Raw genomic sequence first — 23,441 nt, 5'->3', positions numbered from 1 at the left:
CTTCCTGTTTTCTCGATTTATCTGTGTTCAGTTTTTCAAGGCCTATCCACTGGGCTAACTTATAATTAAATCTGAGGGGGAGGGGGGGTGCGATGGGGAGGTCCCCTTGTCAGAGGGATTGGTTGTCTAGAAAATTTCACCCTTCCCACTAACATTGCCAGAGAATCATTAGAGCTCTATGATTTATAGCTTTTTAATTCCAAATCATACAAGGTGATTCAAAAAGAATACCACAACTTTAAAAATGTGTATTTAATGAAAGAAACATAATATAACCTGTTATACATCATTACAAAGAGTATTTAAAAAGGTTTTTTTCACTCAAAAACAAGTTCAGAGATGTTCAATATGGCCCCCTGCAGACACTCGAGCAATATCAACCCGATACTCCAACTCGTTCCACACTCTCTGTAGCATATCAGGCGTAACAGTTTGGATAGCTGCTGTTATTTCTCGTTTCAAATCATCAATGGTGGCTGGGAGAGGTGGCCGAAACACCATATCCTTAACATACCCCCATAAGAAAAAATCGCAGGGGGTAAGACCAGGGCTTCTTGGAGGCCAGTGATGAAGTGCTCTGTCACGGGCTGCCTCGCGGCCGATCCATCACCGCGGGTAGTTGACGTTCAGGTAGTTACAGACAGATAAGTGCGAATGTGGTGGCGCTCCATCCTGCTGAAATTGTGGAATTTGCAGCTGTCTGCTAGCTCTGCGAGTCGATTTTCCTGGGCTGCGAACAAATGCTTGCTGGATGCGTGCTATATTTTCATCACTCGTTCTCGGCCGTCCAGAACTTTTCCCATTTCACAAAGACCCATTCTCTGTAAACTGTTTATACCAACATTTAATACACCGCCTATCAGGAGGTTTAACACTATACTTCGTTCGAAATGCACGCTGAACAACTGTCGTCGATTCACTTCTGCAGTACTCAATAACACAAAAAGCTTTCTGTTGAGCGGTCGCCATCTTAGCATCAACTGACGCTGACGCCTAGTCAACAGCGCCTCAAGCGAACAAATGTACAACTAAATGAAACTTTATAGCTCCCTTAATTCGCCGACAGATAGTGCTTAGCTCTGCCTTTCGTCGTTGCAGAGTTTTAAATTCCTAAAGTTGTGGTATTCTTATTGAATCACCCTGTACTTTATCGTCATACTTCATATATATATATTGCACTGAATCTGTCGTCGCAATAATTAATGGTTCTCATTTCAATAGCTGATATATCTTTTTCTTTTGGTAATTTTGGTCTTTGATGCCACTTATTGTTTTGTTATGAATTTGCCAACTTAGAGTTCAATACTTGGGCCACATTAATAGCCATTTAGAAAGCTCCTTGCACTGACATTACTGTATTGTATCTTAAGCGTGATTCTATCTCAGGAGTCAGTACAGCGCCGAAATTCATCATAAGTAATTCGCACGTTACCATGTCATTTAACATGTAGCAATACGACCTTTCAAAAATCTTGTACAAAATATTTATGAAGACTGCAACACTGCTGCCATTATCTTGTTAGTCCCCACTTTTTCCAAGTCATTGGTCTGGACAGTTCGACTCCATTTTAGTAATGTGTCTACAAACGTCATTTACTCAACCTAGGTAAATATGATAAACCTCCATTTACGCTTCATAAAGATAAAAGAATATTCAGAATTGAAAGAGGCAAGGTATCACCTAAACAGCTCTCAGCAGTATCTTAACTTTTCAGGTCACTCAACTGCGAAAAGTTACGAGGAATTTGAATACGGACATTGTTACCACACATTTGAAGCGAAGCAATATTTATACAACCTTCAATTATTTATTCATCATAGTAAATTATACATGAAAGTATAAAAATTCCTTTCTTTTAAATATTTGACAGAACTAAGCCACTAAAAATTTTCCTTAAAATCTTGTTCCTCAGTGCCCTTATTACATGCTGTTTTGATCAAAAAAGACTTTTTAAATTGCATAAAATATAACATGCAAATGATCTGAACATAAAATTACTTTTATCAGTAACAGTCATTGTAATTTAACAGCAGTTACATGCACTTATAATTGATACATAATAGTGTTATGAAATTTAGAAAAATGTGTTTAAGAATTTATCTAAAATTGTGTGCAGCCATAAGTCTTGTGCTGGCACGCCACTTTCACTTGCTCCTCTTTAGCGACACCTTACAGGAGGTCCTGGCACCCTCGCCTATTGCTGTTCTGCCCCAGGTGTGTCAATGTCCAGTGGTACCTCTGCTACTCCCTCCTGTCTGTCGCTTCATCCTCTTCCCCTACTTTCTACTCAGTCGCCTCTGCCCTACCCTCCTCCCCTGCCTGCTGCTGCTCCATCGGTTCTGCGCTACCCTCTGCCCCTACTTCCTGTTCCATCGGTTCTGCGCTACCCCCTGCTGCTGCTGCTGCCGCAGCTGCTGCTGCTTCTTCTTCCTCCTCCTCCATCGGTTGTGCCACAGCCTCTGCCCCTTGTTCCTGCTGCTGCTCGCCGGGGGTCGCGGAGCCCATCTCTGCTGTGACTGGGGCTGCGACCGCTTGCTGTCCTTCGCCTGCCATTTCAGCTTGCTCTTGCTGTCCTTCGCCTGCCATTTCAGCTTGCTCTTGCTGTCCTTCGCCTGCCATTTCAGCTTGCTCTTGCTGTCCTTCGCCTGCCATTTCAGCTTGCTCTTGCTGTCCTTCGCCTGCCATTTCAGCTTGCTCTTGCTGTCCTTCGCCTGCCATTTCAGCTTGCTCTTGCTGTCCTTCGCCTGCCATTTCAGCTTGCTCTTGCTGTCCTTCGCCTGCCATTTCAGCTTGCTCTTGCTGTCCTTCGCCTGCCATTTCAGCTTGCTCTTGCTGTCCTTCGCCTGCCATTTCAGCTTGCTCTTGCTGTCCTTCGCCTGCCATTTCAGCTTGCTCTTGCTGTGCTGGCCCCTCTGATGCTTGTCGCTCACTCTGCTCTTGTGTATGTTGCTCCCCTTCAGTCCTGCACAAGAGGCAATGGCATGTATCAATATTTGTTATACTTCATTCCATTGAATGTGTCGCTATTGCTGACAGGATCTTCGCTCGTGTACGATGACGATCCCATTTCAGGATCTAGGGTTACCTAAACTATCGATAAAAGTTGTCTGGGGGTGAAAAATACCTTATCTAGTACCATAGTAGGCATCAACTTGGCTGATGCAAGGACTGTATGTAACATTGCTGCATCTTTGAGCCTTTCGGCTCAGGAGCATCTGCGTGCGTGCGTAATGGCCACCCAACAGCGAGGTCATCAGCGCCCTTACACTATTTAGAACAAACCAATGTGCAGATGAATGAAAAGTGTTGTACACAATGCACTCTAAATGACCACACAGCCACACTGTATCACATGCACTCTCCCATGCACTAAAACCAATTGGGAGGAAAAACACACACACACACACACACACACACACACACACACACACACACAGACACACAGAGAGAGAGAGAGAGAGAGAGAGAGAGAGAGAGAGAGAGAGAGAGAGAGAGAGAGAGAGAGCAAAAGAAAAGCACAGGGAAATGTGACTGGCTGACCACTTACAAAAAATCTAGGATGAGCCGTCCACCCTTTGACATTAACAACATCCCCCTAAAATCTTGTTTAAAAATTGGGAAATTCACAAAACTTTAAAACCCATTCGTTTTATCATTACATAAAACAGATGGCATATCCACTGGCAAATCGGCCGCAGTCCGCTGGTGGGAAAATGAAACAATCCAGTAAAATGAGGCACACCGTGATCTGCACGCCACAAGCACCACACATTGCCAGGTCCTCTCGCCAGAGCAAGAATCCGTCTCTCATCGGGCTGTGACCTATGTGAAGACTAGTAAGATGGACCTCGTCTCGCCAACGCGGCTGGAAGGAAGTACTCTACAGCCGAGTGGTGGGCTCGATGACACGGAGCTTGTCACTGGTCTTCTGATCGACACATGACTACCTCAACAGCGAGGCGACAGCATGCATGGGGATAGCACACCGAAATACTGTAGGATCACGACACCACCTTGGCTGCTCGATCCGCCCTTTTCATTCCTCAATTCCAATCTGGCCAGGTACCCAGTAGACACACCACCTTCCCCACTCGTCGTAGCTGTAGGGCATCTTGGATATTCTGGGTTACATTGCTGTATCTGCGGGGTTCAAACATTGGAGAGAATAAAAGGCGCTCAGAAAAATTGAGCAGATGAGAAATTAACACCAGGAGAACGTCTCATCTGCTCCAGTGCTTGCAAGATAGCATATAATTCTGCGTATAGCATATAATTCTGCGTCGAAGATGGTAAATTCCGGAGGCAGTCTGACCTTGACGACAAGATCCGGGAAAACGACATAGCAACTCACTGAGTCCCCTGCTTAGACCCATCCGTAAAAACAGCTACATAGTCGTGGTACTCAGATAAAATATCTGAGAATATGGCATTAAAAACTGAAGCAGGAGCGCTCTCTCCTGTACTGTAGCAAATCTAAAATCACTCTGGGTCTCTCCAGTAACCAGAACCGCAGATGGTTAAAATACTGGATTTGGGGTCATACTGGCTTCAAGCTGAGTGACTAAAGCACACACTGCACGCGGATCCCAAATGGCATTGTGGCTCATGGATGGTTCGAAAACAGATGTTCCAGAGCTGAACGAGCAACAGTATGGCGTGTGGGTGAAGTTGGAGTTGCAAGGAACTTTCACACCTGACGCATCATAAGGAGCTGGCGTGGGATGGTAAATGGCGGTTCCCTGCCTCCACACAGATGCTAGCTATGGGACTTGTCCAATAAGCGCCTGTGGCCAGCCAAATCTCATGATGGACAGCATCAATGATCTTCAAGTAAAGGAGTGTCACTGACCCATACACCATGCAACCATTGTCTAGATGAGAACGCACAAAAGCTTGATGAAACTGAAGGAGATGCTCCCTGTCCACTCCCCAAGCCCTGTGGCTAAGACACTATGATGTTCAGTGAGTTCAGGTTTCTGTATTTCAGGTCTCAGGTGTGGTAACCATGACAATCCGTAGTCAAAAATGGGCCCAGAAACTGAACTGGGTCTAAAATGTAGCATGGTGTCCCCCATATTAAAACTGGAATCCAATCTTTGCAGCCCACTCCTCTAACCTCTGCACTGGACGTTGCAACTGGCTTCTCGCCATTGAAACACTGGAGGAGTAACAGAAAACAGTAAAATCGTCTACGAGTAAGGAGCACTATACAGGATTCCTTACCGTAGATGTGATACTGAAAGATGGTAACACTTTAAACACTGCCCTGAGGAACACCATTGTCCTGCCCAAATCCATCACACATCAACTCGGGTCCTAAAAAACTGATGAGACAGGAAAGACTGAAGATGGGGAGGTGGCCACGAAAGCCCCATTGATGCAGTTGTGTGAGAATACAATGTCTCCAAGTAGCCTCTGATACCTTACTTGTATCTAAGAATATGCCAATACAGCGATGCTTACAGGGGAAGCTTAGATTAAAACATTCGAAGAGGATTTCCTTTGATGCCACTGGCAAATGTCCAAGTATGCAGTACCGGATTTGGTCGTGACCGGATGCAGTCAGTGCTGATTCGAGCTCACATGGAAAAAGGGGAGTTTTAGGCCTCAGAACTGTTGGGCCTGAAGTTCAACTTTTCCCTCTCTACAGTCACATGATAGCGACGAATCGTCGGATCCTGGCTTGCATTGGCAATCGTAGGAGTCATCTAAGGAGGCGGCATGGTAGGCAAACGACAGGCGTATCCACTGAGAAGAACATGACATCGATGTGAGAGTAGTTTGGCAGTTTTCATATACAGGCTCTCAACTGGGCTAGTGTAGAAGGCGCCAGTGGCCAAAGAGATGCCACAACGGTGGGTTGTATTGAGACAGCGTAAGATTCCCGGACGTGCAGATGCATAAACCAACTCTCTATAGTATAGTTTCAAACTAACAAGGGATCGGTAGGAATGGAGGAGGGTGATCTGAGCTGCTCCCAGGAAGAACCGCCTGAACACTTAGGACATTGAGGGACCGCACAAAGTTGGCAGCCAGGTAAGACAAGTGGAAGGACCAAAAGTTTCCTATCGAGCATGAACCCAGGAATTTTGTAGTTTCAAGATGGTAGAAGGGAGCCAATCCGCCGCCAAAAATCCATACAGTTTTGTCAATGGGCAAAGCCAATGTCGATGCTCCAACAGTAAAGACGATCTACACACTGCTAGAGACATCGCTTAAGGAGACAAGCACGTGGAGAAGTGCAATAGATCGAAAAATCGTCAACAAAAAGGGAGTCTGAATCATACATTCCATTACCTCACAAACAACTGGTCAGAGAAATGGGCCAGTTGTTAGAAGTAATGTGTTTGGCTTTACTGGACTTTGGTATGGGTATGCCTGGCTTCACTCCAGCATCTGAGAGACAGTCCTTAATATCGTTAGTAGCCAAGAAGGGCTCTGGTCTGCATTGCTGGAAACAAGTCTTCTAAAGGGCAATGCAGAAATCAGGTGAAGTGCTTAGAAGATGTTTTAGCTCAGCCAGGTGATGGAAAAACCACTACAATTCCACTGGACAATAATGTTGTCTATTTACAGTGATGCCACAGGAGCATGTTTTGCCTTAGGGTCACCCACTGAATGGTTGAGGGGCTATTGGTTCAATATATGCAAGTTCTGGGTTCCATTGTGTGCTGTGAACTGGGACCTCAGTGACAGACTCTCCACCACAACCACTGGAGTGGAACAGGTGGGGTCTGGTGGCGTGGGTGCCACTGAAATATCTGATTTGGATGATAAGGGGAGCTTCTCTAAATCAGTTTCACTGTTTATAGTGAAGCCCTGTGACTAGCAGCTTGTGGCTTCTTCAGCCACTGGCTTGTGTCCAGTTTTAGACTAACACTGAAGAAAGTGTAGTGAGGGGCCTTTTCATAGTGAGAAAAGCCAGAGGAAGATGATTTGTCTCCAACTGGAAGGTGGGGACCAATGTCCCTAATGGATGAGAAGTCATAATTTTGATGTAGGTATTGTGGAATCAGAAAAAAGGCAGCGCCACAACCATCACAGGGACAGGCATGGTTGAGTGGCCCTGAGGGCCCACTGCAGGTGGTGTAACTGGTGGGAGTACTATTACCAAAGGGGGCCAACGTCATCATAGCAGTAGCATGAGATTTGACATTCTGCACACAGCCACTATTACTTCTTGGCCTCTTGGTAACTGACTGTCAGGAGTTTTTTTTCTTCTGGGAAACAGCGTCTGGTGAGCAAGGAGAATGGTGCTTCTCACAGTTAGCACAGATTGACAGGATTGACAGGGGGTGAGGGGGGGGGAGGGGAAGGATGGAGATACACAGGGAGTGTTTGTTTTCTACTGATGGGGCTAGTATTGCAACACAAAGACATATGCCAAAATTTAAATCACTTTAAGCACCACATAGGGGGAACAGACATGTTTGACATTTCATCCATACACTATCACCTTGACCTTTTCAGGCAATGAATCCCCCCTCAAAGGCCAAGACAAAGGCCTTAGTAGTAGTCATATTGTCCTTTGGCCCTATGTACATTATGGACAAAGTGTACACCCAGTCGCCCCAAGTTGGTGCGTAGCTAATCAGATTGTAAGAGCAGGTCTCTCTGGAAAATTATGCCCTAAACTAAATTTAGGCTATTATGGAGAGTGAAATTCACCATTATGTCACCCACCTTGTTACAAGAGAGCATCGCCAATAGTTCAGCAGGGATGTCATTTTGATGAAAAGTAACCCAGTTTTCGTCTTAGAGATCGTTGCCACTTCCCAACTTGTCTTCCAAGTTCTCCCCAAAGAACAAGGGCGTTTTGGCTAAGAAGGAATGATCAGCCCTTGTGCAAACCAAGTATTGTGGATAGAACAGCTCTGCTTGCTGCTTAGCCCTACATTCCCCCATGGCATGGACAGGGAATGTAACATTTTTGGATCACATCTCTTTGCTCTGAAAGGTGGCTGTCTTTCATAAGACTGCTGGGGCCATATGCCCACCAGCAGGAGTTCACTTCATCTGTTTCATTTACAGCTTATCCACCATGGTGCCACCCTTCTGAACAGGGGCTCTCCTCATAGGCACCACCCAACCACAGAATCGGTTACCTGGACAGTAATCCTATGCTCAGAGTCCCCATGCCCCAGCCCCAATGGGTGCACACACCTTGGCATACGTAGTGAGCGTGATGCCTGTGTTGTCAGGGGAGGAACTACCATAAGGTAGGTACTTCACAACCCCCGACTACCCCCCTCCCTTCTCACCTCCACAGCAGGAAGGCTACTGTGCTGGGTTTTGGGTGCATTACTGTAGCAGAGTGAAGGGTACACAGACGGGAAAGCACAAAGGTTGATCACACATCGCACTGGCCAACCTACCCTGCAGAATCAGTCCATCTGGAGAGTTTCGAAAATTTGGTGGCAGCTCAGACCCAGTGAAAAATTGTCGAATATGCTATAAGTGGAAACTTTAGGTGTCAGTCATATACCATGTTCAAACAGGGTTGGCACCAAGAAAACTACCCAATGGAGAGACAAAGTGAGAAATGGATTGTGGGAGTGTAGGCACACAGCACAGAAGGGAGGTGATGGAGCGAAGGCAGGAGCTCTGTTGTAGTCAAGTACAACTTACGAAAGTGTTTTGAGCCCCCTAGGGGAACGAAACAGCCTGTTGTGTAGCTTTTTCTTGTTTCGAGATACTGCTTCCAATTTCATTATATAGTGCATGCATTTCAGACACATTCCAGAACTAGTAATTACAATTAACTCATTTTATTGTTACTCTTGTTTAAGTTCTAGCTTTTCCTTTGAAATATATTTTAACTCTTACTTTGGTTTGTATAGAATATTAACGTTTTTAGACCCAGTAGCTACGACTGTGTAAGTTGATTTTACTGTGTCTTAGGTGGAACAAAAATTTTCCTGAATGAAAACCTCGTGTACACATTTGCGAATGTGTGATCCTTTCGTCAAGCTCAAGTACTGCCACCTGTTGATCATCTTTTACGTATTATAAAAAATGCTGATGGTGAGCAACATCTGGCAATTAAAACCTGGCAGCTGTAAGCACAGTAACTTACATGCCATTAAGTGTGTATTAAAATTTCAGTATATTATAATGACTAACGATGGTAAATATCCGTACAAAATTTGCTTCTTGTTTCCTTGAAGGAGATGGGTATGTTGGTTGGTAGAAGCTCATCAGATAATGTGAATACTTAAGTTGCTAACTTGTGTTCTGACTCAAATGGCTCTGAGCACTATGCGACTTAACTTCTGAGGTCATCAGTCGCCTAGAACTTAGGTTAGTTAGGTTTAATTAGTTATAAGGACACCACACACATCCATACCGTAGGCAGGATTCGAACCTGTGACCGGAGCGGTCGCTCGGCTCCAGACTGTAGCGCCTAGAACCGCACTCTGACTCAAATGCTCACATTTTTTAGGTCAGTCTGATAGTCTAAAGTCACTGAATGAGACATTTGAGATCATACACTGGTTTGCAGTTATTGTCGAACACTAGGGCACTTGTATCCAACGAATTATTATCACCCGTCATAAAATTGACAATTTTTCCTCCATGGATAGTAGGCGAGGCAACATTTCGTCCAGTCCACGAAAATGGAACGATTTCTGTAATATAGGTAATAGTTCAAAGAAGTCGACGAATTAGACTGATTTCTTATTAAGGTTGTTACCCCAACCCAGTACAGAAAGAAGGAAAACAGTCATTGTAAATGAGAACTGTATGATGTGAGGTCCGCCAGATATGCAAAACACGATGGTGTTTTGCGTATCTGGTGGACTTCACATCCTACAGTTTTAACTGCAAACACGGTCAACACAAGGAGCTGCAAATTCAGATCATGAATATTGTAAATGACAGTTGCGCAGGACCAAAAAACAATCCGCTGTAACATCCAATTTTTCATATAGTTTAGATGCAGTTTTGCGACGAAATGGTTGAGTAATTTCGATCGTTCATGAAGTAAATAGTTTCTCCCCTCTTTTTAGATTTTAGTACGGGCGCGTTCGGCTGCGTTGAGACGCTTCCTTCCTTTACAAATGAGCCGAGAACAGTCGGGGCTCCTGATCACATGTTCATAAAAGGTTCGTTTGTCTATAACGCTGGGGAGAGGGTCAACCCTTCCCAGCTCTAACAGTTCTTCACGGTTTACAAATCTAGGAGCCGTTTTCGTAGTATAGCTAGGGCGAAGTGTTTGCTTGACAAAATGTTTATCTGAAGAGTATGATACGACGCCTTTGTTCTCGATAAAGCTATTTTCCCCGTTCTGTCTTCCAATACTGCTCTGGTGTCTATCAACCTGCAGCACGGCTGCTCGAGGAAATCGCTGGCTGCACAGTGAGGTGCTGCTAGTGGTGGTGGTCCTATTCCTGTGCGCACGAAATGTAACTGTCGTTACTAATTGGCGCCACAGACTTCAGTAAACAACGTATTTTACTCACTTGAGTTTTGTTTTGGGACGCAGAAACAATTTTCATACGCGCCAAAGTCAGAAACGTAGAACACGAAGACAAAAGAGTTACAAACGGCTATAGGTTCAGCCCAATCGACGGAAGGAAAGACATCTAAAAACAGGTATTCTGAGAAAGATCCATAAAATACGCCGTAAAGAAACTGAGGTCGTGAACTAAAGATTAAATGTCCGTGCATATTGCTAACACGGATAGAAAGTGAAACGCGGTGGACAGGCCGCGCGCCGTTTGCTGAAGCGGGCGACAACTCTGACGCCAAGATAAATGAGAACGTAAGTTGTTAAAGTACATCCCGTCAGGAAATGATGCACAACCTAGCTAAACTGATCTCATGGCGAGGGGGCCGAGAGGAAGTCGTTCAAGTAGGTGGGAGAGAGGTCCCCAGTGCTTGTTCCCATAACGGCGGCAGCAGCAGCAGCAGCAGCAGCAGCAGTGGTGGTGGTTGTGCCAAAGTGAGACCACCTGCTGACAGACGGTAACACACATCATCGGACAGAGTGGAAGAACTGGAGGGGCGCAGCCTTGGCAGCAGCCTCAGTAGCCTCGTTTGCTGTCAGACTGACGTGGCCAGGAGCTCACATAAACATCACAGTGGCTCCATCAGGAGTGAGCGTGTGACAGCTTTCCCCAGACCCCATGGCACTAAAGGATGGACAGTTTACGGCACACACAGCTCTGAAGGGACAGAGTCGAACCAACTCTCTCAACTGAAATTAGTCTCGCCAGATGAACTGCGTGGCCTGATACAGGGCAATGAGCTCTGGCTTAAATACTGAACAGTGTTCCAGAAACTGAAATCGTTGGTGTCAATGACGAAGGCACACCCGACACCAGTCAGTTTGAGAGCCATCAGTGTGCACAAAGGTACTATCGCGAAGTTCCACACGAATGTCGTGAAAGTGAAGGCGATAGAGCGAGGTTGGAGTAGCGTCCTTGGGAAGCGAATAAAGGCCGACGTGAACAGTGGCCGCCGCAGGCAAGGTGGTGAAGGGTTCACAACCACCGGGAAAGTTGCAGGGAGCGAGAAGTTAAGCTGCCAAATAAAGAGACGAAAGCGAACTTAAAGAGGTAGCAGAAGAGGGGGCGCGCCCCGCGCTGTCGAAGGAATTCTCTAAGGAGGCGGCAGAGGATGGGTGACCAGGCATGGCACACAAACAGCGAGCAGCGAGCATACCTGCTGAGGAAAACGTCATGTCGGTGCAACAGCAGTAGTTGGGCAGCTTCTGAATACAGTCTCTCGACTGGGCTAGTGTAAAATGCGTAGTGCACAAACGGATGCCACAATGCTGGCTAGTATTGAGGCAGTACAAAAGGGACGGACGAGCACATGCATAAAAAACACCCATTGTCTATTTTCAAATGGGGCAAGCAAATGATACAAACAGAGGGTGATCTGATCCACTCCCCAGGAAGTACCGCTGAGGACATCTAGGAACTGCATAAAGCGGGCGGAAGTCCCAGAAATACACTCCTGGAAATGGAAAAAAGAACACATGGACACCGGTGTGTCAGACCCACCATACTTGCTCCGGACACTGCGAGAGGGCTGTACAAGCAATGATCACACGCACGGCACAGCGGACACACCAGGAACCGCGGTGTTGGCCGTCGAATGGCGCTAGCTGCGCAGCATTTGAGCACCGCCGCCGTCAGTGTCAGCCAGTTTGCCGTGGCATACGGAGCTCCATCGCAGTCTTTAACACTGGTAGCATGCCGCGACAGCGTGGACGTGAACCGTATGTGCAGTTGACGGACTTTGAGCGAGGGCGTATAGTGGGCATGCGGGAGGCCGGGTGGACGTACCGCCGAATTGCTCAACACGTGGGGCGTGAGGTCTCCACAGTACATCGATGTTGTCGCCAGTGGTCGGCGGAAGGTGCACGTGCCCGTCGACCTGGGACCGGACCGCAGCGACGCACGGATGCACGCCAAGACCGTAGGATCCTACGCAGTGCCGTAGGGGACCGCACCGCCACTTCCCAGCAAATTAGGGACACTGTTGCTCCTGGGGTATCGGCGAGGACCATTCGCAACCGTCTCCATGAAGCTGGGCTACGGTCCCGCACACCGTTAGGCCGTCTTCCGCTCACGCCCCAACATCGTGCAGCCCGCCTCCAGTGGTGTCGCGACAGGCGTGAATGGAGGGACGAATGGAGACGTGTCGTCTTCAGCGATGAGAGTCGCTTCTGCCTTGGTGCCAATGATGGTCGTATGCGTGTTTGACGCCGTGCAGGTGAGTGCCACAATCAGGACTGCATACGACCGAGGTACACAGGGCCAACACCCGGCATCATGGTGTGGGGAGCGATCTCCTACACTGGCTGTACACCACTGGTGATCGTCGAGGGGACACTGAATAGTGCACGGTACATCCAAACCGTCATCGAACCCATCGTTCTACCATTCCTAGACCGGCAAGGGAACTTGCTGTTCCAACAGGACAATGCACGTCCGCATGTATCCCGTGCCACCCAACGTGCTCTAGAAGGTTTAAGTGAACTACCCTGGCCAGCAAGATCTCCGTATCTGTCCCCCATTGAACATGTTTCGGACTGGATGAAGCGTCGTCTCACGCGGTCAGCACGTCCAGCACGAACGCTGGTCCAATTGAGGCGCCAGGTGGAAATGGCATGGCAAGCCGTTCCACAGGACTACATCCAGCATCTCTACGATCGTCTCCATGGGAGAATAGCAGCCTGCATTGCTGCGAAAGGTGGATATACACTGTACTAGTGCCGACATTGTGCATGCTCTGTTGCCTGTGTCTATGTGCCTGTGGTTCTGTCAGTGTGATCATGTGATGTATCTGACCCCAGGAATGTGTCAATAAAGTTTCCCCTTCCTGGGACAATGAATTCACGGTGTTCTTATTTCAATTTCCAGGACTGTATTTTCAAAGAATGGGAGACAAACAGGCGCAAGATGTGAAAACAGTGGGAGAAACCAACTGCACCGCCAGAAATTCATACAAACTGTTTCGTCAGTGGAAAAAACCAAAGCCATTGTCGTTGCTCCACGATTAAAGATTGAGACACCGCGGAATACGCCGCTTGAAGGGAAGTCCGTTGAGAACTGCAAGAGATCGCAAAATCGTCAACGAAAAGGGAGCCGCAGATGCACAGCAGGAGACAGGCCATTATAGGTTTAATGGACATAGGATAAAGGACGACTATCAGGACAGAACACAGAGAGACCGTTTTCCTAGGCAAAGGTGTCTGGCGAGGCATAACCCATACGTATCTTGAAAACTGTCCTTTAATAATTGTTTAAGGGAACCGGGCATGTGGCCACCACAGAATCCCCACGTGTAGAGGATACCAGTTCTCCAACAGGTATCGCAGGCTTTCTCCAAATCGTAAAACACGGCCACAGTCAAATTTCCACAGAAAAACATTCATGAAATGGGTTGAGAAAGTGATGAGATGGTCAACTGCAGAACGGCGCGATGTTTCACAGCGATATGTGCGATAAACGATTTAGATAATGCTGTAGACGTCTTATATGATTAAGGACGACTGACAGTTAATATGTGTGTGTCATGGGAGGCACATGTGACCCAAGATCTTTGAGTCCAATACCAAAGACTAGAAATATGGATATGTGCAATGTATTCATTACAAGAAGTTTAGTACAATTGATAGACTAGTTCCACGTTGCCAACATGGTCATCGTCAAGCGACTCGAGTATAGCATATGATGCATCATCTAGACTTGTTACCTTATATTAGTCTTATGTAGTTTGTTGATATTTACCACAACATTTAGCCAACAGAACTAGTCTTATCAGTTACACTATCTGACTCTTTCAAATAACTATATTAGAAATGTTCATATGTTTTTAGTCTGACATACACTCTGAACTTTGGTTACATGCGCCTTTAGTGACACCTGTTGACCGTCAGCAGTCTTTACACAGTCAGTCTGTGTGCATCACAGCGTTTCCTGAACTGTGTGCTCTACGTACCTTTGAGAGACTTATTTCGTTTGCTGATGAGTCGTGGACGAGTAGTAGGAATTTTAAGAAGGGTCTTACGTAGTGGTTTCTACGAGGGTCGTTCAATAATTAGAGACACAAATTGGTCTTGGGAAAAACTGTTAGGACACGTTTGGTACTTTTATGGCTTTGAGATGGCATCACTGGAATGAGTCCTGGTCAGCTGATGTATCAACATTGTTTTGTTTACAACCTCAAAAGTACATTTCAAGATGGCGAGTCCGCTTGAAACGTCCAAATTAGTTGGAAAACGATCTGTTGTTCGTTTTTTCCTCGTTGAAGGCGAGACGCTAGTGAATATATAACGTAGAATGTCTAAAATTTATTGTGAAGGTTGTATGAATCGTGCAAATTTTTTACAAGTGAGTAGAGTAGTTCAAAAAAGCCGCGACTCAGTGACTGGCGAACACCGTTCCTGCCGACCTGTTGCAGTTTCAGCTCCCTCATTTGACAGTCGAATTTATGATTTTCTTGTTTGTTTGTGGTTTTAGGGCGTAAAACTGCAATGGTCATTAGCGCCCAGCCCATGACTTAGGAAACAGTAAAAAACCGAAATTTAAAACCAGCAGCAATGGGAACAAAGTCATAAAATTTGAGAAACTAAAAGCAGAAGGAATGCTTAAAAATCCACTACAGAAAGGGGTTGGTTGTCCCCAAAAAAAGCTTCAAATGACTGACGTCATTTCACTGTCACTAATAAACTGGAGAACGCGGTCGGCTGAGTGCGTGTCATCTGCTAAAATCGACGATATATCAGGCGATAGCTGTAGACGGGAACGTAACGGATTAAAATAGGGGCATTCAATTAAAAGGTGTCTGACCGTCCACAGCTGAGAGCAGTGGGGACAGAGTGGGAGAGGATCGGCGCTTAAAAGATGTCGATGGCTAAAAAGACAGTGCTCTATCCGGAGTCTAGCTAAAATTACCTCCTCCCGACGACGCGTTCGGGAGGAAGAGGTCCAAGCGCAAGGAAGGGCTTTCACTTCCCGCAATTTGGTATGGGGAAGTGTTGACCAATGCGCATGCCATAAATGAGCAACTTGGCGACATAAACCGCTCCGTAGATCGGTGAAGGGAAGCGACTGAAGAGCTGGCCGAGGAAGAGAGACTGCAGCCTTGGCCGCTATATCGGCCGCCTCATTCCCACAGATACCAGCGTGTCCCGGGAGCCAGAGGAACGCCACCGAGACGCCCCCCAGGTGGAGCAAGCGCAGACAGTCCTGAATCCGGTGGACCAGAGGGTGCACAGAGTAAAGAGCTTGGAGACTGAGGAGAGAGCTGAGAGAATCTGAGCAGATTACATACTGTACCCGCTGATGGCGGCGGATGTAGTGGACAGCCTGGAGAACAGCGTAAAGCTCCGCAGTATAAACTGAACACTGGTCGGGAAGCCGAAAGTGATTTGGGGTGTCGCCAACAATATAGGCACTCCCTACACCTAACGATGTTTTCGAGACGTCGGTGTAAATAAATGTGGCGTCCGTCATTTGTGCACATAGAGCAGCAAATGCCCGACGGTGAACAAGTGTAGGGGTACCATCCTTGGGGAAATTGACATAGATCACGGAGCAAGTAGATCCGGGGACGGAGCCAAGGCGGTGCTGTACCACAAGTTGTCAAGAGGGTTTTAGGAAAGCGGAAGGAAAGAGAATGGAGCAGTTCACGGAAGCGGACTCCCGGGGGTAGCAGGGAAGAGGAGTGGCCAGCATACCCTACTTAAGGAGGCGTCGAAAAAAAGGTCATGGGCTGGATTAGCAGGCATGGAAGACAGATGGCTAGCATAACGACTCAGAAGGACTGCCCGCCGATTGGACAGCGGAGGTTCAGCAGTCTCAGCATAAAGGCTTTCCACAGGGCTGGTGTAAAAAGCTCCAGACACTAAACGTAATCCACGGTGGTGGATAGAGTCGAGACGCCGAAGAATAGACGGCCGAGCAGAGGAGTAGACTATGCTTCCATAATCCAATTTCGAGCGCACTAAGGCGCGATAGAGGCGGAGAAGGACCACTCGGTCCGCTCCCCAGGAGGTACCATTCAGGACACGGAGGGTGTTAAGGGAACACAGACAGCGAGCCGAAAGATAGGAAACGTGGGAGGACCAGCACAGTTTTCTGTCAAACATAAGACCTAAGAATTTAGCGACGTCGGAAAACGGAAGGTTGACAGGACCCAGATGGAAGGAGGGCGGAAGAAACTCCTTACGTCGCCAAAAATTAACACAAACGGTCTTACTGGGTGAGAAACGGAAGCTGGTTTCGATGCTCCACGAGTGGAGGCGATCGAGACATCCTTGAAGACGTCTTTCAAGACGGCTGGTCCGTTGAGAGCTGTAGTAGATCGCAAAATCGTCCACAAAGAGGGAGCCCGAGACATCAGGAAGGAGACAATCCGTAATTGGATTTATGGCGATGGCAAACAGTGCAACACTCAGCACGGAGCCCTTGGGTACCCCGTTTTCTTGGGAGAATGTACGGGAGAGAGTAGTGTTCACCCGCACCCTAAATGTGCGCTCTGCCATAAATTCGCGAAGAAATAGGGGCAGCCGGCCTCGAAAGCCCCAAGAGAACACTGTGCGGAGGATGCCTGTCCTCCAACAGGTATCGTATGCTCTCTCCAGATCAAAACATATTGCTTCTGTTTGGCGTTCCCGGAGAAAATTGTTCATGATATAAATGGAGAGAGCAACAAGATGGTCAACTGCAGAACGATGCTTTCGGAATCCGCATTGGGCTGGTGTTAAAAGACTGCGGGATTCCAGCCACCAAGCTAAGCGATAATTCAACATACGCTCCAAAATCTTACGGACACTACTCGTGAGAGAAATGGGGCGATAGCTAGAGGGGAGATGTTTGTCCTTTCCAGGTTTCGGAACGGGAACGACAATAGCTTCCCGCCATCGTCTGGGAAAGGTACTGTCGGTCCAAAATCGATTATAAAGGCGAAGGAGATAACGCAGACTGTGGGTTGATAAATGCAGCAACATTTGGACATGGATAGCATCCGGTCCTGGGGCGGAGGAGCGAGAAGAAGAGAGGGCATGTTGGAGTTCCCACATGGAGAAAACAGTATTGTAGCTTTCGTGATTTTGAGAGGAGAAAGCAAGATGTCGCACTTCCGCTGCACGTTTCTTCGGGAGAAACGCTGGCGGGTAATTTGAAGAGCTCGAAATCTCAGCAAAGTGCTGACCCAATGAGTTAGAAATTGCGACGGGGTCCACTAATGTATCATGCGCGACAGTGAGCCCAGAGACCGGGGAGAAACTAGGCGCGCCTGATAACCGTCGAAGCCGACTCCAAACTTCCGAGGAGGGAGTGAAGGTGTTAAATGAGCTAATAAAGAATTGCCAGCTTGCCTTCTTGCTATCGCGGATGACGCGACGGCAACGCGCACGGAGCTGCTTGTATCGGATACAGTTGGCCAAAGTTGGATGGTGACGGAAAATGCGAAGAGCGCGTCGCCGCTCACGTATTGCGTCACGACATGCCTCGTTCCACCAAGGAACTGGGGGGCGCCGGGGCAATTCGGAGGTGCGTGGTATTGAACGTTCCGCAGCTATAAGAATAACGTCGGTCAGATGTGTGACCTCATCGTCGACGCTGGCAAAGCGACGGTCATCGAATGTCGCTAGAGACGAAAAAAGTGTCCAATCGGCTTGGGCTAACTCCCAGCGTCGCGAGCGCATATATTGCAGTTGAGGCTGCAGTCTAAGAACACATGGAAAGTGGTCACTCGAGTGTGTATCTCCAAGGGCGAACCATTCGAAGCGCCGAGCTAGCGGAACAGTACCGACCGCAAGGTCCAAGTGAGATAAATTTGTCGTGGAGGCAGACAAAAATGTGCGGACCCCAGTGTTGAGGCAAACTAGATCCGCTTGGTGGAAGACGTCTAGCAATAGTGAGCCACGTGGACAATGATGTGGAGATCCCCAAAGCAGGTGGTGGGCATTGAAGTCCCCAACCAGCAAACGGGGGTGGAAGCTGACCAAGAAGATGGAGATCAGCTCGTGCCACTGGTGTGGACGATGGAATGTATACAGTACAAAGAGAAAAGTATATCCAGAAAGGGAAAGACGAACAGCGACAGCTTGGAAGGAAGTGTTTAAGTGGATTGGGTGATAATGGAGAGTATCATGGAGCAGAATCATGAGTCCTCCATGGGCTGGAGTGCCTTCAACAGAGGGGAGGTCATATCGGACAGACTGAAAATGAGGGAGAACAAAGTGGTCATGGGGACGCAGCTTTGTTTCCTGAAGACAGAAGATGACCGGCGAGTAGGATCGTAAGAGGATCGACAATTCATCCCGATTGGCTCGAATGCCGCGGATATTCCAGTGGATAATGGACATGGGGTTAACAGAAAATGGAGGAATGTGACCAAGGTCGCTGTCAACTCAACGACTGCTCAGAGCTTGCGACCGACCGCATGGAATGGCATTCAGTCGAAGGCAGAAGCTCCTGATCCATAGGTTGGTCAGGAGCAGCTCCTGCCACCAGCGATCGCCCGGTTGACCGGCCACCAGCAGTGTGCCTCGGCGACACAGAAGACGGCCGAGGGCGATTTCCGCCAGGTGGTGCTGTAGATGGGACACGCCTTTGCGGAGAAGGAGAGGAACTGTTTCTTCGTAGCCTTCTTGGAATTATGATGTTTAGATGATGGAGGAACCGATGGTTGTGAAGTTGCGGTACGTAAAAACTCTTCACGAGTATGCTCTTTTTTCGAAGACTTGGCGTCTGACTTTTGGGCTCGAGATTTAGCAGAACCCGACGAAGGGTGAGCCATAGAGTGGGCAGGCGAAAGTGGTGAGGCTGAACGGGCGATCTTTGCGCTAGCAGATCTGACGACCGTGGTACTAAAGGTGAGGTCGCACGTCTGCATGGCCGCCTCCTTTGTTGGCCGAGGAGAAGCAAGGACAGTGCTGTATTTTCCTGTCTGAGGCACGGTGGGCTGTCGACTGGCGAATAATTTTCGAGCAGCAAAGGTCGACACCTTTTCTTTCACTCTGATTTCCTTTTCGTCCTTAAAAACGGGGGCAATCTCGAGAGGAAGCAGCGTGGTCACCCATACAGTTGATGCAGCGAGGGGATGGAGGTGGACAAGCACTCTCATGGGCATCCTTGCCACACGTAACACATTTGGCCGGATTGGAACAGGACTGGCTGGTGTGATTGAACCGCTGACATCGATAGCAACGTGTAGGGTTTGGGACGTAAGGGCGAACGGAAATTACCTCATAGCCTGCTTTGATTTTCGATGGGAGTTGAACTTTGTCAAATGTCAAGAAGACAGTGCGGGTTGGAATAATGTTCGTGTCAACGCTTTTCATAACCCTATGAACAGCCGTTACGCCCTGGTCAGACAGGTAGTGCTGAATTTCTTCGTCAGACAATCCATCGAGGGAGCGAGTATAAACTACTGCACGCGAGGAATTTAAGGTACGGTGCGGTTCCACCCAGACAGGGAATGTGTGGAGCAGAGAAGTACGGAGCAATTTTTGTGCCTGGAGGGCACTGACTGTTTCGAACAACAGGGTGCCATTCCGTAATCTGGAATAAGACTTCACAGGACCTGCAATTGCGTCGACACCTTTCTGAATAATGAAAGGGTTGACCGTGGAGAAGTCGTGGCCTTCGTCAGACCGAGAAACAACAAGGAACTGTGGCAACGATGGAAGAACTGACTGTGGCTGAGACTCCGTGAACTTACGTTTGTGAGCAAACATAGTGGAAGGTGAGGAAACCATTGCGGAAGAATCCCCATGATTACCAGCGTCTCCAATGGCGCGCTCCTCCCTTGTGGGGGCCCTCACCGTGGGCACACCCACCTTAGGTGATTGTTCACACCTCAGGTCACACCTCCCGACAAACGGACAGAGGGACCAATCGGCACTTTCGGAAGGTATCAGCTCGGGTAATCACCCCTCCCTGGGCCTGGCCGTTACCAGGGGGTACGTACGTGTCCTACCTGTCTACCCGGGGTGGGGAATTACGCGTTATCCCGTCACCGGCTACGCATGGAAGTGCGTGGGTCGGCCTTCAGACACGCACAGGGAGGAAAAAAGAGAAAGGGAAAGGAAAGAAGAGGGAGTCTCAAACGCCGCAGTGGAGAAAAGGGCAAGGAGAAGAGGTAAGGAAAAGGACAGAGGAAGGACGAGGACTTGCAAGTGTGGAAAGCAAGGAATTTGGCACAGTTTCGAGCGTCCGTCTCCGGACGTAGGCACAAACCATACTCCCAGAGGGGGAGAAAGGGAAGGAAAGAGCCAGAGGTAAGTGGGGGGGGCGAAGATGGGGGACGGGGAAGGATGCGGAAAGGGAAGGGAAGGTATGCAGCCCGGAAAGGAAGGAGGGCCACATTAGCTCGGGGTCCCATGCTCGCTACGCACGTGTCCACAAAAGAGTTGTGGACCCCCTGGGGGAAGTCGAATTTATGATGTTATTCGAGCCGACCGCCGTGTCAAATTATAATTGATAAGGTTCAAGTTGTTTGTGGTACGATTCATAACATCTGTAACAAGCCGGATTAGAGCAAAACTGGTGCAACACGGGGCCCCAAAGGAGTTGATACGGCTACACAAGGAAACAAGGTGGAGTGTGCTCAGAGCTAAAGTAACGTTATGAAACAGAGGGTGAGCACTTCAACCAAATTAACTTTTGATGGAAGTTGTGTTCACTATTATGAGCGAGAATCAAAAAGAAAACATGAAGCGGAAGCTCATCAGCTCACCCGCCAAAAAATCAAAAACCAAGCGTCAGCTGGAAAAGTCATGTTGGTGTTTTGGGATGCTGGAGGTCGAGTTTTTTGTGATTATCTCTGAGAGCAACGCACGATGAACAGCCAATACTACTAGAATTTGCCGAGAGAGAGAGAGAAGGGGGGGGGGGGGAGAGAGAGAGAGAGAGAGAGAGAGAGAGAGAGAGAGACTTTGCTGTGTACACCGCGCCGTGCACCCACCTGTCGGCAGACCCCCGCTCGGCGGCGTGCAGCCACGCCAGGCGGGCCCTGTACGCGCTAGACTGAGTGGACGAGGAGCTGGTGTCGCCGTGCGTCTGGGAGCCGGAGCTGGGCACGCCGTTCTGCTGCTCGCAGCCGCTCGCGCTCACGCTGGCGCTGCCGCCCTCTTCTTCCGCCTCCCCCTCCATCTCTTCCTCCATCTCGCCGCCGTCGTCGCTGGCGCTGGCGCTACCCTCCGTGGTGGAGAGCGACGCCGACGTCGACTCCTCCTCGCCCTGCGCCGCCTTCCGCCCCTTCCTGCGGCCGCGCCTCTTGGTCGCGCCCTTGACACGCCTCTCCCCAGCGCGCCCCCTGTGCAAAATCGAAGGCTCATTACCAGTAAAGTGTCAAGTCGAGGCACTGTATACGATGCGTAACATCATAGATTAAGGGTCGACCTGCGACAGCAATCGCACAACTTGCGTACGGGCCGCTAGACGCCGCCGCGAGCGTTAGTGCATTGCGGTCGGAGGTGCGTGTGTTGCGTACGGGCCGCGAGGTGCCGCCACGAGCGCAACCGTATACAAGTGCCGACGGAGTTCGGCCAGCTCTCATTTTGTTGGCATCTCATTTTTGCCTATTCTCTCATTTGCTTAGTTTCTTAGCTCTTATTCGTTTATGGCTCATGTTATTGTGCTCTCTTTCAGCCATTCTGATTGTTTTGATTTACTCCAAATTGAGAAGTGCTCATTTTGGCATTTCACTTTTGCATAATTCTCATTTTGCTAATACATTGCTCGTTACCTTTTTACAGTTGAATTGGTTAACATTGTCTCATGTATTGTTTGTTCATCTTAGCCTGTTCATATTTTGATATTCTTTAAATACTGTAATAATTTTCGGAAGCATTTCTTCCCTTAAATTCGTGTAAAGTATTCTCTATGTAGGATTTGTTCTGTGACACAGGTGTAAGGTTTTGAATATAAATTACATACGAAATTGTGCTTTAAAAGGAATTTTTTTCAGTTTGTACTACATCAGACAATTTTGTGATATGAGGGAGAAATTTGAGGGGCGACCCCATGGAAATAGTCAAATGATCCACAGAAACACACACACACACACACACACACACACACACACACACACACACACACACACACACACACACACAGACCGACAGACACAGACAGACAGACAGGTGAGCCGAAACACTGACCACCTGTTAATTAGCGTCTTGTTCCAACTATAAAATAAAATAGAATGTAACAGATAGTGTTTGGCGCAGATTTACAAGTCCTGCAGAGGATTCAGGTAGTATGTGGCGCTAGATGTCTGCACGCAGGTCAAGCAATTGCCTCAAATACGGCATGGCGATTTACAGAGACTCAGCTGGTCCCCAATGTGTGTTTCAGTGGGTATAGGTCGGCCACGTATGCTGCCAGCCATTAATGTGAGTTCACCATAATGCCTCTCAAACCATCGACTTTAACCATACTGGATCAGAGGTCGTGGTTGTGGATGTCAATATTAAAAAATATATCGGCTCGACCACTTGTTTATAGTGTAAAACACTAAGTGACTCGTTTCGGAAGTCAAGCTTCCATCAGAATAGTAAAAAGTAAAAACCTGTTAAAACTCGCTAAAATGGAACATGCACCAGGCACAATAAAATTGATAATAAAATTAAAACATCGTGGCTACTTCCCTTGTTGCAGCCGTGTCTTCCAAGGTGCATCTCCACATAGTCCCTATGAATGAAGAAGACAAAATGACTGAGCTGAACATCGCGAAACAACTAGCCAGAGCTAACGGATATCACCAAAACGTTGTCAATAAATTAACGACAGAAACAGCGCGCGAATGTAGGGAAGAAATCGCAAATATTACGAGAGTCACAATACCATACTGCGGTGATATTTCGCAAAAAGTGGCTTACATTTTCAAACCTTTTAAAGTTGATACCCCTTTTCAGACCAATAATACGCTGCGATTTAAACTAAGAAATAATTTACAGCAGGAAAGC

The 23,441-nt window shown here is 47.9% G+C and overlaps 1 protein-coding gene across 1 annotated transcript in view; it reads right to left on the bottom strand.

Annotated features, from left to right (window-relative positions):
- Positions 1-2,358: 2,358 nt before the first annotated feature.
- The window catches only part of LOC126416813 (serine/arginine repetitive matrix protein 2-like), an 88,161-nt gene continuing 67,078 nt past the window's right edge, over positions 2,359-23,441 (bottom strand). Inside the window, exons 4-5 of the mRNA XM_050084696.1 lie at positions 21,669-21,787; positions 2,359-2,963 (exon numbers count right to left, since the gene is read on the bottom strand). Of these exons, the coding sequence (XP_049940653.1) occupies positions 2,359-2,963; positions 21,669-21,787 (724 nt within the window). The remainder of the gene's footprint in view (positions 2,964-21,668; positions 21,788-23,441) is intronic.

Source organism: Schistocerca serialis, chromosome 8 (assembly GCF_023864345.2).
Source record: "Schistocerca serialis cubense isolate TAMUIC-IGC-003099 chromosome 8, iqSchSeri2.2, whole genome shotgun sequence".
Taxonomy (NCBI): domain Eukaryota; kingdom Metazoa; phylum Arthropoda; class Insecta; order Orthoptera; family Acrididae; genus Schistocerca; species Schistocerca serialis.
Note: the sequence above shows the minus strand (reverse complement) of the source record. Positions and strands in the feature narration are given on the sequence as shown.